General features: G+C 43.9%; 1 protein-coding gene and 1 long non-coding RNA gene across 8 annotated transcripts; both read left to right on the top strand.

Annotated features, from left to right (window-relative positions):
- Positions 1 to 3,582: 3,582 nt before the first annotated feature.
- On the top strand, positions 3,583 to 8,248 carry LOC117850587 (RHOMBOID-like protein 9, chloroplastic). Of its 5 annotated transcripts, none has more exons than XM_034732448.2 (7): positions 3,583 to 3,889; positions 4,166 to 4,656; positions 4,738 to 4,852; positions 5,622 to 5,787; positions 6,731 to 6,901; positions 7,317 to 7,471; positions 7,808 to 8,248. In XM_034732448.2, the coding sequence occupies exons 2-7, from the start codon at positions 4,173 to 4,175 to the stop codon at positions 8,031 to 8,033; spliced, it is 1,317 nt and encodes a 438-aa protein (XP_034588339.1). In that variant the 5' UTR covers positions 3,583 to 3,889; positions 4,166 to 4,172; the 3' UTR covers positions 8,034 to 8,248. The 5 variants fall into 5 exon arrangements, with proteins under 5 accessions (XP_034588339.1, XP_034588363.1, XP_034588357.1 ...); XM_034732472.2 differs by having other exon boundaries at positions 3,626 to 3,889; positions 4,215 to 4,656; XM_034732466.2 differs by lacking the exon at positions 3,583 to 3,889 and adding an exon at positions 3,909 to 4,075 and having other exon boundaries at positions 4,215 to 4,656.
- Positions 8,249 to 10,514: 2,266 nt separating this feature from the next.
- Positions 10,515 to 15,285, top strand: LOC117849113 (uncharacterized). Of its 3 annotated transcripts, none has more exons than XR_004638982.2 (4): positions 10,515 to 11,178; positions 11,298 to 13,605; positions 14,032 to 14,183; positions 14,861 to 15,285. It is a non-coding gene; the product is annotated as an uncharacterized lncRNA (long non-coding RNA). The 3 variants fall into 3 exon arrangements; XR_004638981.2 differs by having other exon boundaries at positions 11,118 to 12,683; positions 13,502 to 13,605; XR_011897981.1 differs by having other exon boundaries at positions 11,118 to 13,605.
- Positions 15,286 to 17,421: the final 2,136 nt, after the last annotated feature.

The raw sequence follows: 17,421 nt of genomic DNA, 5'->3' as shown, positions 1-17,421 counted from the left end.
ATTTTCAGCAACTTTTGTTTGCGTTGTTATTTTTTCCTCTATACAACCCGATTAAGTTTTTTTAATGGATGCTTATGTAGATTGAGATCTAAAATGGAGACTTGGATAGTTAGCAAAGGTTTGTACGTAGTTCCTCCTCACTAAAGATCAAGCTTTAACTTTTAAGGTCATGTGTTTCTTAATGATATGGTTATATCGTTTAATCATAGCCGATGCTTAGCGTCGTCGATCCAAGATTCACCTGCTCAGTCTCTAAAAGGTTTATAAAAAAAATCAGCGGTTAAAAATGTGTCTATCGGAAGCTGTGCGAATGTTTTAACCGAACAGGTTGATTAAATATTTGAAACTGGAGAGTTTTTCTATATATAAAAAGGCCTGGCCCATCAACGCCCGTATGGAAGAAACAATAGAGAAAAAGCTTCAGCCAACTTACACAGAAACGTGAATACGAGTAATGGCCTACCAGAAAGTATTAGAAGAATGTGGCGCTAAAAATAGTCTTATTACACACAAAATATTTCATTGAGCATGCAAATGTCAAAAATGACTTGCAGAGGAGAGATTAAATTTGAGCATTGATTTCCTGAACCCTTAATGTCAGCATCCATTATCCTGCAGGAAGAGAGAACTACTAGAAGTATCCCAAGCCCACACACATGCCACAGAATGTTCCGAGTTCCGACGAGATGCTCCATCGCTTGCAATCGCTCTCCATGGCCACACACTTTCTATCTCCCTATGCCGCTTGCTCCTCCAGTCCGCAGAAATATCAACAGCCACCATTATGCTAAACCCCCGTCAGCATCTACATCGCAGAAAATACAAGTATTTCATTTCAATTCCGATCCCCCAGGTCCACACAAGGCTCCAACAGTCGCTTTCCTCGGTGGGCAACATGATCCACGAGAATCTGTGCACCGTTTGCCATTGGGCCTGTATCGTCGGCCGCACACCCAGTCACCCACCCAGTCCATCGCTCTCCATGGCATCGCAAATCGCAACCACCCTCCATGGCCACAGCCTTTCTTCAACATTTGTTTCCATCTCGATCGGGATTTGCTTACGTGCAGATCACTTAATTAGCTACCCAAGTTTTGCTTTTCACTCCCCACACATGCCGGGGTAATTTATGAAGCTTAATTCATGAACATGGATTGAGTATTTGTGAGCCGTTCATGTGCATCCATTTGAATTCAAATTCTAGACATGGATTGAACGAGAACTAATAACCGTATATATCTTTTGTAGCGGCTGCCAACAGGTTTACTACAGGTCTTTATATTAATAGAGAAGATGAAATACAGAAAAAAAAAACAACTACTACAACGCACAACAACCGAACCTATGTAACTATATAACAAAAGCAATCTCACGATGAACATCACCGAAACATAAACCCCACCAAGAATTGCCCACCACACTGCAGCAACAACACCAACCACCAGGGTTTACCACAGCGATGCTTTCAAGGAGGAAATGACATCCACAAAACCGTATGTGCGACTTGTGGCCACGTATGGTTCTATAAATAGCTAGAATTCAAATAATTTATATGTAATTGACTTTTCCCATAGTTTTGGGAATTAATCCAAAGACCACATTACATTTGCAAAGTTTAATGAGAAGAAACTTTTACGCTCTTTAATTAAAAAACTGAGAGCAGCTATAGGTTAAACTAAATCAAATTAACTTCTTGTGTTACATTACAAAAAGTAAAAAAATTGGTAGAAATTCAGGAGCCAACTAGAAACTTTGGGCTCGGCGCGCCATACAGAGTTGGGCTAGTATTTCATAACATTATGAACAAAAATGTTGAAACCAAGGCAAGATAATATTGAAACAGAAGAATTGGTTTATAGTTGATACAATTGACATAGGAAGTTTTAGTGTCATCATACATTCCTAGTATATGCATCTTGACCACATAGTTTTCTACGTTTTAAAAGAGAATTACAATAGTGTATCTGGAAGCATATGTGTAAGTGCAAAAGAAAGCATATGTGTGTAAGTGCAAAAGAAAAGCCACCTACATCGTAAATTTGTAGGTCCTATGGTTCTGCGGGCACCAATAAAAAGTATAGATGAGTAGCTAGATCATAGAAATAAGCATTGCAAATGATAACTTTTAAGTGAAAGCAAAGATTTACAAATAACCTTTTGTGAAAATAGGCGTATTTACCCAGCATTTAGTTAAGTTTTGTTTGCCCTTTGTTTTCTACAGGACTATCAATGGTTGGCCCACGTGTCAGCCCTTAGCCTATCTATCTCTCCCTCTCATCCACTCACGCACAGCACAGCACGTCTCTCCCTTCTCTGCTTCATTCCCCACTTTTTTGCTCTACGGGCTTGCAACAAACAACCACCAAATCCACCTCTAGCAATGGTGGATCCTGCTACTGATCACCTCTGTGGCTCCGTGCTACTCTCCCTTCTAACTTGGCTCTATTCAAGAAGTTTCCCTCTCCGATTAGAACTCCTATTGTACTGTATTTTGAGGGGCTCTAGTTTGGGTGTTCGCTGGGGCAGAGGCGCCGTTGGCGTTGCTCTGAGTGCCGTGATGGGGCTCAGGGCCTCCACGTGCGCTAGGCGCATGCGGGTGTGCCGCTAGGCTCGCCGGCGCTTTGGTGCATGGGCACGGCCGTCCGCAGTTGCCTGGACCATGCTGATTCTATAGGTAAGTGAGGTGATTTATTAAATGAGATGTTGTGCAATCTCAAAAAATATATAAGGCAGATGTTACAAATATACCATAACCACAAAATTACACTTACATTTTGTAGTCCCCTTATATATTGGTTTTATTTGATTTCAGGAATTGAGGGGATCTGTAGGTTTCAAGTGCCCGAAGGATTAAAGAGCAAAACAATTTGACATCTGGCTTAATGGAGTTGTTCTGATCTACTAACCGCTAATCAAACAATAGAGGTGTCCACGACGTAAATCTTTGATGGACAGATAAAGCAACCGCAGCTAGTTGCGACGGCGCTCGTGGGAGGGGATGATGGTGCTTGTGGATGATGAGGCGAATGAGGGCTTTTTTTTCTTTTGTTGTTCTTTCTTTCTAAGCAGATCGATGCGGTGGAGATGAACCAGTGAGAAGCCAAAGGGGTGGGTTTGCTTTAGCATATCGATGTTGACAAAGTTTGGAGTTCTCGCGAGGCATCATCAGGAACACACCCGACACATCTGGAATAAACAATGGGCAAGACAACATGAACCAACAGTCGAGATCGCGCTTAAGCTTCATGCAAAGACCATAATTTAAGGATGACTTGAATCAGGCCAGAGTTTTTCTGGTGCTGATTTCGTTATTAGAGATAATGAATGAGAGGAGATCGATATTCCATCACCAAAGAAAAAGAAAAAGAAAGATGTTCATTAAACTCGGGCATTATTAACTGTGGGTCCCACTGGTCAGCTTCTCCTTCCTCCCACCGGTCAGCGCGGACGGTGATTTCCGGAGCACGTGGCCGTCGCCGACTGCCAGAGCTCGAGCGGCCGCACGACGACCGCGGCATCCTTATCTCCTCTCCCCGGCCACTCCTCCTCCCGCTTCCACCACTCCCTCCGATCCACCATGGAGTCCTTTTCCAGAAGCTTTAAAATTCCTCCCCTGGCCCATCTCCTCCCGCGCTCTGCTCTTCGTGCCCGCAGATCCCGGGCGCCTCTGCTCGCCCAGGACGCCGCCGCTCTCCCTCTGTGGCGCGGCCTCGGGCTCGGCCGCGCGCGCATGCCCGCCGCCGCTTGCCACTCTGCCGAGTGCCGTTCGCGGCCGGACTGCAAGCTGCGGCGGCCCCTAGCACCGGGCTGAAGAGGTGTCGAGGTCGCCCATCCTCACCAACAAGTTGCCACCTTTGCTATTCACCAACGCGACGCGAGCAACTTGGTGGTAAGGCTTCTGCAGCTTGATGCCCGTTTATTTAGGCAACACCTGCGTGTTCCATCTATGCTTTCGCTGCAGCTGTGGCTGCCGTGTGGGCGAGCTCCGGCCACTGCCGGCGACACCACCACCACCTAGACACCCACGGCGCAGCGTTGAACACCTGCACGTGTACATATACTGATATAGATGCAGGTAGTTCGCCCCGTGATCTTGGGCGGCATTGGCCAGGGCGTTCTGCCCTGCTCTGTCCTGCTCAATTGACAAACACTTCTTACACTTCAGGCATCAAATGGCTGGGGTGGTTAAATGGAAACCGTTATCTTGTGAACAGATGGAGCATACAAGAGTTACACCTGAGAGGTTGTCATTAAGATCTAATAGCCCCAAGAATCACAATTCCCGACATATTGGCCATTTTGCGAAGGGCGGCAATTTCATTTGTCATTTTTTGAAGCCAGTATCACAACCTAAGGCAGGGCAGTGTGTTATCGTCAAGGTGCGCAATAAAGATATTGATGAAAGTTGCGGCTCCGAATTTGCTCAGGAGGACAGTGAGATTATCTCTAGTCCATCACAAAGGAAAGAAGGAAATCAACTGAGGGCATTGGAGTCTTATTTTTCTAAACTCAATTCCACTCAGCAGCTATGCTCTTTTCCTCAGAAGAACAAGCAAAAAAATGGCCCATCATCCTCAAATGAAGTTGATGCAATCATTGCCAATGTGAAGAACATGATAGACTCGTTGCAGGTACAGTTTGACAGAGGAGATACAGGTAAAGTCACTTGACTTGGCAATTAGCACAGATATAGGGCCACCAAAACTTAGTTATTAAAAAAGAACTATGTTACTTTAGGTACCAAGAGTTATCGCAATACTTCCATTGAAGATTACAAGGAGTACTTGATATTTGATGAAAAGAGTTTCCTGGACATGCATACAGATGATCAAACGTCCGGTTTCTGTTTGACGTAAGTATTTTTTTCCTCACCATTTCCTGTTTCCAAATCATACTGAATCTGCTGTCATTTCTGTCCAACCATAATAGCCAACATGATGCAAATATTCGACACTGCAGATAAAAGTTGTAAGTGCTAGATTGCTCGTATAGTATCATGAGGAAATGGAAAATTTATATTTGCTAAAAGTTATGTCTTTCAAAATTTGGTGATCAGAAACATAGTTTATCATGATGTTCAGAAACATTAGTTTATCATGCATACAGTGACAGTCTAGTACTGCCATCTCCTGAAATTGACATTAAATTGGAATTGATCGGAAGAACAAAAAAAGGGAATTTTGTGAGGAATATGTTCTCACATCAAGGGTTCAGAAAACCAGAACTCGTTTAATTGTGGCTTTTCTTAATCTCTACTACACATTAATACTTGCTTCTGCCTTAAAACGGTTCTTGCTTTTGTTATGCCAGTTTCTCCGCTACCAATAAATTTAATCTGGGATTAACTTTGTTCTACAAATTTGGTTGAGTTTTTTCAAATTGTGATATTAACAAAAAAATTAACAATATGTGTATGCCCATAAAATTAAAACAAACAAAACTGGGAGAAAACGCTCAAGCTAGAGTTCAAAAAACCATTCCGTGTCCATTGTACCAGCTTGTTTCCTTCCAGTATAACATGCATGCACTACTTGTCCCTCTGCATAGTTTAGCAGAAGTTATAAACAATTTTCATGTTGCCACATTTTGTTAGCTAACTTTTGAACTCTGTAATAATGCAGAAACTTATTGGCTGGTATTAATATTGCAGTTCTGTTATTCGAAATAGCAAGTCCAGTGAAAAATTCTGAAAATGAATATTTGTCTCTCCCTTTGTTGTATGGTGCCAAGATAAACAACTTAATACTTTCAGGGGAGTGGTGGAGACTACTAACACCTATGTGCCTGGTATTTCTTCTACCTCTATGCTAGATGAAGTATCACAAAATTCTCTTCCCTTACGTTGTTATTGTGGTTTGCATCTGTTAATTCTGGAAAGGCAAAAGCTAGCCACCCTCCAAACAGTATAAGTTTCATGGTTCATTTTGTGGTTCCTGAGCTACAATAGTACTTTCCTTCAAGCTGCTGTGCAAAAAGTAGGTCATATTGAACTTACTCTACGTTAGTACGCATAGGACTTCAGTTGTGCTTGAATTTGTCGGAAAAACTAAAAAGTAACACACATGTTTTATTTTATGTTGTTATTCAGTGCGTGCACTGCTATCCAGAATGTCATATCTGCCATGTCAACTAGTGGATTAGCCCTTGACTAGAAAAGAGGTTCAGTTATCTCACTTCTTTGAATGGGGCTAAATGTCATTTATCCATTTATTTATTTAAGTGAGCCAACTATGTTACTATAAAATGGCACGAGACAGGAGTTTAACTTCTGTGCCAAACTGCAGATCTGTTTCCACTCCCAAGGTTCTGTAAAATGGTTTTGTAGTTTTCCTTTCCAATAGTTTTTCTAGGTTTCATAAGATAATCATAGATATACTGTGTAGAATGCAACAACTAGAGCTATTCCTTTTACCACTTTAGCAATAAGAATCAAACCAGAAGTAGACATACTGTCAGTGTCAGTAACACTCAAAACGTTCGGTCATATACTAATTAGGGAGTAGGAAATGCATTTAGATTTTTACTCCCTGCAGAGCTATTCAGCTGCATGTTAATACAAAAGAATCAAAGTTATGGAGGGTTAATAATCGAAAGGTTGTGCATCACGATCAAATGACTTACAACTGCTCTTTTTCATCTTAGTTTTCGACATTAGCTATTCTTTGTCATTTAGGCAGCCCTGTAACCCACTCAGCTTATCTCAGCTGTTTCTGTAATTTGATTTCTGCAGCACTCTGGTTTCCTACATGTAGCCCTTGGTTGTTGGGTGTTGCTTACGTTTGGACCTCGAGTATGCAGAGCATATGGGCAAATGGCTTTTTTTCTTATATACATACTTGGAGGAATCTGTGGTAATGTGACAAGTTTTGTTCACACTACAGAGATAACTGTTTGTGGCACAGTAAGTTGCACACCTACCTGGAATATATTTTAGATGAAAAAAAATGCCCATATACTTTCTTTATTATTTTCATTCATCACTCTAATCCCTATCTTGACATTTATTCTTTTGAACTAAAAGCAGGAAAGAAAAATAATCTATAACAGATTACAAAATTTTTAATGGATGCAATTTACAGAAGAAAAGGAAAACAGAAATCGGATTAAACTTTCTATCCAATATTTGATCGTACTGTAGCATCTTTGGAATCAAAGTTTTCTTCCTGGAGTCATTTCCAGATGGTTATTACTTCATACTTGTATAATTAACTTCATTTATTTTATGTAAATGTTAGAATGGTTGTAGCAGTATAGCATGTTAACTGAAAAGAATATATCTTGGAGACACTAATGTTCCTTTCTTAAACTCAAACCAGGGCCCAGTATTTTCTCTAATTGGAGCATGGCTGGTGTATCAGAGTCAAAACAAGCAAGTCATTGACAAGGATGTTTCAGAAAGTATGTTCTCGCAGGCCGTGATAGCTGCAGCTTTGAGCTTCTTACTGAGCATTTTTGGGGGAATTGATAACTGGTAATGCAATTGTGCTGTCGTTTTTCTTATTAAAACAGCATTGTAAGTTCTTTCCAGGTCATTTTTATGATTAAAGAACCTCTTCAACTTTTATCTGTCCCAATTAATCTGAGAATAACCTTATATGCAGTTAGAAAACCTTTGTATTTTATTTAACAGTCATACAATCTTAGATTCTTAGATAGTAGCCTGGTACAGGGGCTGAAGTATACAGAACTATATTGGGGGCAGCCAAATATTGTAGTCCTTATGCTTTGTCTTTTCCTAACCATTTGTTGCTTCAGAAACCAATTGGCTTAAAACGTTATTAACATTTCCTTTTTTAATTAATTGCAGGGCGCATCTTGTGGCAACTATTTCTGGACTTCTCTTTGGTTATCTTACTTGCCCAAGTATTGAATTGCACAATGCTGCCAAGAATGGTCAAAAGGAGGCTGTGGCTCTTGTTAGGCGACAAGCCCATCCATGCAAATCCGCTGCAGTCTTTGGCATAAGCATACTAGCATTTGCCGCGCTCGCCTTCGCTTATGGGACACAATTCAATAATATGGATCTGGAATAGCTAGGTGTTTCTCATAGTTCCTTGCTATATTTAGGTAGCTTTGCCAGCTATGTATTCTATAATGTGAGATGAGCACGAGATGTAAATATATATATAGTTGGTTTTGTGGTATGGATCAATTACATATTTAGCCAGATTTTTGGAGCTTGTATTTTGTATATCATACTACAATATCTTTGGATGTAATTGAGGCTTGCAAAGTGGTTACACGTAAACTTTTTTTTTTCGTGAATACGCAGGATTTAGGAGAAAAATAACAAATAACAAAGTTGTTACAACGCGGCCCTTACCGGGCACACGCACACGGTTTCGAGAGTTAGGGAAGATTACACAGGAAATCAGCAACCGAGAGAAAGAAAAGAAAACAAAAGATGCCAAACACTGATCAGATATGCTGCTGCACACCAACCGGTAGCGGCCATCCTAAACTAACTAGGTGCCTTGCTCCTGCTTGTGACCATGACGCTGCTTCAATAAGAACATCTTGCAGTAGGACCGCCAGCGTCTTTGGGGCTCCTTTGTCAAAGACGTGATCATTACGCTCCTTCCATTCTTCCATGAGATAAGCATAAAACTTGAATCCATCCCTTTTCGCTGTGGATTGGTTAGCCCTTGGCGCTTTTGAATCCACCAGTCAATCAGTTTCATTTCATGAGACGGCGCATGGTTCTGGAGTTGCAAGATCGAGCTGACAGAGTGCCAAATTTGTTGTGAGAACGGACAGCGGGCGAAGAGGTGATCAGCTGTTTCTGGTTGTTGGTTGCAAAGTGTGCAGGTTGTGTTAGACTGCAATCCTCGCCTATGGCGCCTAACAGCTGTCCAGAGCCTTTCTCTGGTGGCGAGCCACATGAAGAAACGCACTTCAAGAGGCACCCATGCTTTCCATATGAGTTTTCCTACGGCCGAGCTAGCTGCACCGAGGAAGAAAGCTCTGTACGCGGATTTGGATGAAAAGGTGCCGGATGGTTCCCATCTCCATGTGACCAAATCCTCAACTCCCGCTGTTAACTGCACCTGCTGCATTCGGTGCCAAAGCTGGACATATTGGTGAATGGCCGTCACTGTTAGCGGTCCAACAATAGCACTTATCCACCGCTTGTGCTGTAAACCGTCAGCCACTGTCTGCCTGTTCTTTATCCGCGTCCTGACGAGCTTGCACAGATCAAGAGCCACAATGCGTGGGGATGAATCTCCGTTCCATGTGTCAATCCAGAAGAGGGTCAAATTTCCATCGCCAATTTGTACCTGAATTGAAGCCTGGAACATTTGCTGCAGTATTGAGTCATTGCCTAACTGAAAATGCAGTTTTCTCCAAGATCTGTCGGCGTCGGTTTTCTTGAGCTAAAGCCATCTCATCCTTAGTGCATAAGATGCAATCCTGAGGTCTATAATGCCTAGTCCTCCTAAGTTTGTGGGTCTGCAAGAAGTAGTCCAAGCTACTAAGCACTTGCCCCCATTAGCTGTTTGTTTTGCAGCCCAAAGGAACCCTCGCCGGCGTTTGTCAATCTGTTGAAAGACCCAGTTTCAGGACCACCAGGCAGGGTGGACTGGACTGGAAAGGAAAGGACGTTGTTCAGTAATGGGCTTAGTATTGGGCCGTCAAACAGTAACAACAATAATGAGCGGCCCACAAAATTTCTCGGCCTCCCGGTGCGACGATACCGTATGGATACCGCCTCCACGTACGGGTCCGTAAAAACAACCCTGCGCCGTAGATCTGTACACGCATCCTCAAACGCTTCGTCCAAAGCGCACTCCCGCCGTCCCGCGTCAGCTAGCTTTCGAGCTCTTCCCGGCGGAAGTCTGCTGCCTCCGGCGGATCGCTTCGGTTTGTAAGATTTCTTGCCGATTTCGATTCGCTTTGTTTTGGATTGGATCTCTCGTCTCGCGCCGCCGCCATGGCCGTCGCCGCCGCGGCTGCTCCGCCGCTCCTCCCCATCCCGACCGCTCGCAGCTTGCCCGCCGCCTTGCTCCCCACCCCGCCGCCGACCGGCCGCCTCATCCCCTCCCCGGATTCCCCCGCGCCGCCGATCCATCGCTTGTCCCCCTCGCCCGCTTACATCCCGCCGTGCCGCCGCCTCGCCGCTTGCTCGCCTGATTCCCCCCGCGCCGGCGGCGCCCCACCTCGCCCCCTCGCCCGCTCTCACCACGCCTTCCGCGCGCACTTCCCCCGCGCCGCCGATCCATGCCCGCTCGGCCCCGTACGTCCCGCCGTGCCGCCGCCTCGCGGCTTGCTCGCCCGATTCCACCGCGCCGTCGGCACCCCGCCTTGCCCCCTCACCCGCTCCCGCCACGGCTTCCGCGCGCAGTTCGCCCGCCGCTGACCCGCCGCCTATTCGCCTCTCCGGCTTCCCCCGCGCCGCCGATCCATCGCTTGCCCCCCTCGCTGGTGTACGTCCCGCCATCCCGCCGCCTCGCGGCTTGCTCGCCGGATTCCCCCGCGCCGTCGGCGCCCCGCCTCGCCCCCTCACCCGCTCCCGCCGCTCCTTCTACGTCCAACCCGGGCCGCACGTCCGCCAGCAAAAGCTGGTTCCGGGACAAGGTGGCCCGTGCCGATCTTGCGCTGCCGTCCTCGCTGGAGAGGAATGCCAATCTTGCGCTGCCGTCCTTGCCGAAGAGGATCAAGGGGTTCAAGGTCCCCGGCCGTGTCTCGCTCAGCTGGGTGAAGGATAGGGTCGCTGGCTCCGATGTGCTGGCGAACAGCGGTTGTCGCAAGCGGAATTTGACGTCGCCTGCTGATAACATCGGTAAGAAAATGAGGTATGAATCTCCACCTTCGTCAGAGGACTCCAGCTCTGATTCAGAGCTGGAGTTCTACGCCGGTCCAGCGTTTCGTAACGCCCCTCCTGCTAGTTCTCTCCCGATTCCGATATCGTTAATGATGCGTCGCAACAAATTTATAGCCCCAGCTCTCAATGTTTTAGCATTTTAGATTATTGTCTTAATATAGTAATTTGCTATGCGTTGTTTAATCATTTAAGTTTTAGTCTTTATGTATAAATTGCTATGCTTTTTCTTTTTAGGTTGTTTAATTGCTTATCTCAATTTTCTTTATGTTTTTCAGGTTTGACTAGTTTAGGTTAGCTACTAACTCCGCCTATGTTGTTTCAACATAGCCGGTCCCAAGCCCGGGTAAAGGAGGAGGGTATGCTATTTCTGATCATTATGGATGTTTAAATAGCCTAATTTGGAAGGCGAAAGATGAAAGTTTACTGCAACCTTTATCTCACCTACTGCTTTATCATCGCATGTCTCTCTATGTAGATGATGCGGTTCTATTTCTGAGACGAGTGGCTTCTGATTTGGAATTAATCTTGGATATATGGCAGCTGTTTGGTGAAAGCTTCAGGACTCAAAACAAACATTTTTAGAAGATGTGGTAGTTTTCCAGCAGCACCTCCTATGCGACATAATGATTTTCCTTGTAAATATATTGGTGTGACACTCTTTATCTAGAAGCTGACAAGGGCACAAATTCTACCAATCACTGATAGTATCTCTGACCAACTCCTAGGGTGGAAAGCTGATTGTAATGTCCAAGGTAGGCAGATTAGTTGAAGTCAAGTATGCACTCACCTTGGTGGTAGTGTATCTTGCAATTGGTATGAATACCTGGGCTCTTAAGGTGATTGACAAGATTTGACGGAGTTTCTTATGTTGAGGATGGAAATAAGCTAACGAAGATCATTGCTTGATTGCATGACTAAATGTTGCCAGCCAAAGGAACTGGAGAATGGGATGGCCGTGGTTGTAGAAAACCAATCCGGATAAACCTTGGGCACTGTCTTCGATCTCTTTACATGCAAATGCCAGGGTTTCGTTTTCGGTGACTATGGAGATCAATGTGGGTAATGGAGCCAACACACTGTTTTGGACAGACAGGTGGCTGAACAATAATTCAATTACTGATCTGACTCCCCATTTGTTTGCTCTAGTGTGAGCTAAAAAGTGCACATTTTGAGGGATGCATAGACTTACTTGGATACAAGATTTACAAGGGGCTCTATCAGACTGTCAGTGGTGGAATTGGCTGAATATTTGGACATAAGGGACCTTCTGGTTGAGGTGGTCCTCCAGCCCGAGCATCAGGATGAGTGCTGGTGAAAACTCTCTTCATCAGGACAGTACACAGCTAAATTGGCTTATGAAGCCTTTTTCATAGAATCGGCTTCCTTTGAACATTGGAAGTTGATTTGGAAAGCTTGACCCTAAAAAAAAAATCTCAATTATTTCTATGGTTGGCTGTCCATAATAGATGCTGGACAGCAGACCGGCTAGCTCAAAGAGGTTTACCACACCTGGAGAGATGCCCTCTTTGTAACCAGGAGCAGGAAAACATGCAACACTTGCTTATCACCCGTGTCTTCTCCAGACAAGTTTGGTCTTCTTTGCTACAAGTTGGTCTCCAGGATTTGGCGCCAACATCAGAAGATGTTGTGTTCAGTGCTTGGGGGGTTGGGGTTAACTCTGGTGGCTCGGCAACTAAAAAGGGTTGAACTTTCTGATAGCCCTTGGTGCCTGGATAATTTGGAAACATAGAAATGGTTGCTTCAGTGCGCATCTCCTAGTGTCCAGCCAGTCTATGCTTGGTAGAGAAGGACAGCTTTGGGGCTTTGCTGGGGCCTCTTGCAGCTTCATATTTGATCTAGGGTTGGTTTGTTCTTTTGTCGTCTTTTTCTCTGCAACTGGCACTAATATAATCTAGAGTCTTCATGTGTGTGTGTTGCATTCTTATATTCTTTTCTTATAACGCAATTTATACGCACCGTCTCTTGCATGTTCGAGAGAGAAGAAAACTAAAGCTAGTCAGGTTTATATTTGTATTTTCCATTCACAACGTGTTCATTATTTATAGTTTAAGAGCTGAAGCTCATGATTTGTTAAAAAAGTGCGAAAATTTGGTAGTATGCAAATTACCTGACAATATGCCAGATTGATTATGAGAAGTTGTGAGGTCAAAGTGTACCTTTTGATTTAGGAGGAAACTCTTGAAAAAAGAAGTAAAAGCTCCTGAGGTTTGTTAGTTTGTTACTCAATTAGTAATTAGGATTTAGGATTCTGATAATTAACATTTTGTAAGTTTGGGAACATGACAATACAATTCTAAAGTGTCTGGTTTTAAATTTCATTGTCTGTTTGCATGTTAGAGGATGCTGTTTACAGTCTAGTCTATTTGCATAAAACAATTACCCTAGCCAATAGATTCCATCAGGTATGAGTCATGTCTCGATTCTCAAATGGGCACTACCATTGGAGTAGTGTTCGGTGATCATCAATAGTGGTGGAGCAATATCTGCAAGTTGGCAAAGCATGGGTGTCGGAGTGATATTCTTTGCCATTTAGGCAGCCCTGTAACTTACTCAGCTTATCTCAACTGTTTCTGTAATTTGACTTCTGCAGCACTCTGGTTTCTTACATGTAGCCCTTGGTTGTTGGGTGTTGCTTACGTTTGGACCTCGTGTATGCAGAGCATGTGGTCAAATGGCATTTTTTCTTATATACATACTTGGAGGAATCTGCGGTAAATGTGACAAGTTTTGTTCACACTACAGAGATAACTGTTTGTGGCACAGTAAGTTGCACACCTACCTAGTATATATTTTAGATGAAAAAAAAGCCCATATGCTTTCTTTATTATTTTCATTTTTCACTCTAATCCCTTTCTTGACATTTATTCTTTTGAACTAAAGCAGGAAAGAAAAGTAATCTATATTTGATTACAAAATTTTAACGGATGCAATTTACAGAAGAAATGGAAAACAGAAATCAGATTGAACTTTCTATCCAATATTTGATCATACTGTTAGCATCTTTGGAATCAAAGTTTTCTTTCTGGAGTTATTTGACTCCAGATGGTTATTAGGAGTACTTCATACTTGTATAATTAACTTAATTTATTTTAGGTAAATGTTAGAATGGTTGTAGCAATATAGCATGTTGTTAAGTGAAAAGAATATATCTTGGAGACACTAATGTTCCTTTCATAAACTCAAACCAGGGCCCAGTATTTTCTCTAATTGGAGCATGGCTGGTGTATCAGAATCAAAACAAGCAAGTCATTGACAGGGATGTTTCAGAAAGTATGTTCTTGCAGGCCGTAATAGCTGCAGCTTTGAGCTTACTGAGCATTTTTGGGGGAATTGACAACTGGTAACGTAATTGTGCTATCATTTGTATTATTAAAACAGCAATTAAGTTCTTTCCAGGTCATTTTTATGATTCAAGAACCTCTACAACTTTTATCTGTCCCAATTAATCTGAGAATAACCTTCTATGCAGTTAGAAAACCTTTGTATTTTATTTAACTTAGTCCCGAGAATCCCCCACACCATACTGGTAAGAAGTAGTCTTGATGCAACTATTGCCATCAGAACTAGTGTATATTGAAATTTGAAACATTAAACTTGACCAGAACATTGAATGAGAGCAATAAGTATTCCCTTCAATTTTAGGTTGTTCCTGAAATGTACTAAATCTTTGATATAATTTTATATTATTTGTCATTATCATAATTGGGAGGCCATGATAGTCTTTCCCACCTTAACAATGAAAGTGTGTTAAAAGGTTAGAACTACAGAGTATTTTGTCCTAGCAACTGCAAGCCATGTACTCTGAAAACAATATTAGGCATTTACAAATTGAGATAACAAGGACCAGTCGTAGTCTGATCTAGTAGCCTAGTACAGGAGCTGAAATATACAGAACTACATTAGGGGCAACTAAATATTGTAGCGCTTATGCTTTGTCTTGTCCTAACCATTTTGTTGCTTCAGAAACCAATGGCTTCAAACGTTATTAATATTTCTTTTTTAAAAAATTAATTGCAGGGCGCATCTTGTGGCAACTATTTCTGGACATTTCTTTGGTTATCTTACTTGCCCAAGTATGGAATTGGCCAATGCTGCTAAGAACGGTCAAAAGGAGGCTGTGGCTCTTGTTAGGCGACAAGCTCATCCATGCAAATCCGCTGCAGTCTTTGTCATAAGCTTACTAGCATTTGCCGTGCTCACCTTCGCTTATGGGGCACAATTCAATAGGAGTGTTGATGGATCTGGAATAGGTAGCTCGTCAGCTATGTATTCTATAATGTGAAATGAGCACGAGATGTAAATATATAGTTGGTTTTGTGGTATGGACCAATTGGATATGTAGCCAGGTTTTTGGAACTTGTATTTTGTTTCATACTACAATATCTTTGGATGTAATTGAGGGTTGCAAAGTGGTTAAACGTAAACAGAGGGAAGTTTGCACATACATGTCTTACGAACGGCTCCTGTGGTCTCATAAAATGTTTGTGAAAGTTAAAGATAAAACCACAATCAGTCAATCAGTTAACCTAGACAACCATATAATTCACTTTCAGTCACAGAATCCAAAGTAAAAGTTCTACCAAACAGCTCTGTAGTCCAATTTATCATTTCATTTCACCAAGTCTTGAAACAATAGCACATTCACAATATAGTAAAGTCTCACAGTTCAAGTAGTAGTTCAATTAATTACATAATCATTTCCTGTTGTAATGAGCACAAGAAATTTTTTTATGGAAACATATCTTGATAAACAATTGTAAACTAATCTAGAACAAAGAAAATCGTTCCAAAAAAAGTTTAGGGTAAAAAATAACAACATTTCGATAAAGATAGGAATTATTCTGAGAACTAAAAATATTGGGAGGAAAAGAAAATTTCAGGAAAAATAAAAAGAGGGCTAAACATTGGCAATATTGGCTACTAGGTCCACCAACCGGTCCGGGACCTTATCAAGCAAAAGCAACAGAAAAGCAAAAGCTACACTAATTCACAGTTGCATGTAAAGAGTGAATTAGTTTCCTATTCCAATTGCCCTTTCGAACAAAATCATTTCGCGGCGAATCCTACAGTCCTTGCTGCAAAATAGAGTCCTTTGTTCCCATCCTTTTGCAACGCCGTAGTAGCTGCCTGCGCATGGAAGATCACCACGCACCGCTGCCAGTGGCAGCGGTTCGCCCTACTTGCACCACGTTGTTTGGTGGATCACAATCGCGGCCTGCTCGCGGCACAGCTGACATCCCATGTTGCTCAGTATCATCATCTTTGTTGGTGCGCCACCACCACCCGCAATTCTTCCTCACCCTCGACCCGTCTCATGTACCGCCTCGCAGTGTCGTCATCGCCGGTGCTGCCATTGTCCCTGTAGAGGAAGAGGGCGACCAGATAGGCCGCCACATTGTGCCCACCTGCGGCAGCGCGGGCGAGATCATCGAGGTATGGCCAGGGGCTGCGGTCTTCCCCGAATACGACTTAGATCCTAGTGAGGAAGCAAACTCCGGGTTGCCAACTTCAGTCACGCTAGCAAGGAGGGTGTTGTAGCCGTCAGGCTCGTTCCACAACATCGCGGGTCGGAACCACTCTAGTGCCATGCATCGGCCGATGGCACGGTCGCCGCACACACGGTGCATGAATGAGTAGGTTGCCTGTAGGCTGCGGAGGTCGTCAATGGGCTGCTCCGAGGTTGTAGCAAGGTGGTCGGCGATCTCAATGGCCACCTCAGTAGGGAGCGTCGCCAGCGACGGGGGTGCCACCTCGCCGCCATGATTGCCGGCGTTGACGTCACGTGACATGGAGCGCGGCGAGGCCACCTGAGGGCTCGCGCGACAGTGTGGATGGAGCTGCAGTGCATGGACGGCGGTGAGCCAGAGGGCTGGAGTGGTGGAGCGGTGTGACATACGTTGATTGAGGGGAGGTAGGGGAGGGATCCGAGCAAGGGCTACAATAGCAGTTCTTGAAAACCCCTCTTTGGGAAATGACAAGGACGATGAGAGGAGGAGTTCTTGAAATCCCCTCTGCGAACTGGCGTAGGAACTGGCGACGATGATGATGAGTTCTTGAAAACCCCTCTTGGAACTGCCGCCGACCACTGGGAAGTTAAGGCGGCACCATGTCTCAGGAATGGCAACCGTCTTCTCGATGAGCGTGCACGGGAATAGGAACCGTCGCACCCGTGTGTCAGTATGCAAGTGTTCAAAAAGAATGCAAGTGTGGAGTTAGTCGAAAACACTTGAGTAGCACAGTGGTGGACAACAACTGCCGCACTGCCTTTGGCTCCATCTGTGCAATTGGTTTTATAATTAGCTCATGTTTAGTCACTAAACTTTAGTGCGTGGAACCAAATACCTCCTAAATGTGGGCCTATTTGTCTTCCTAGACCTTGACCGGATCCACCAAAATTTCATCTCGGACCTAACTTTGAAACAGGCCGAGGCCTTACTATCTGCAGGCTCCATCATCACACGTGGCCACGATGTGGACATGCTGGACCGGGCAGGCAGGCCCCATATCTACACGTGGCTGCCACGACTACCTTCTGCACCAACTGCGCGTACACGTGGACCACCGGGGCCCACCCAACG

This window comes from Setaria viridis, chromosome 1, assembly GCF_005286985.2.
Source record: "Setaria viridis chromosome 1, Setaria_viridis_v4.0, whole genome shotgun sequence".
In the NCBI taxonomy this organism is placed as follows: Eukaryota; Viridiplantae; Streptophyta; class Magnoliopsida; order Poales; family Poaceae; genus Setaria; species Setaria viridis.
The sequence above is the reverse complement of the archived record's forward strand: the minus strand, read 5'-3'. Positions and strand labels throughout refer to the sequence as shown.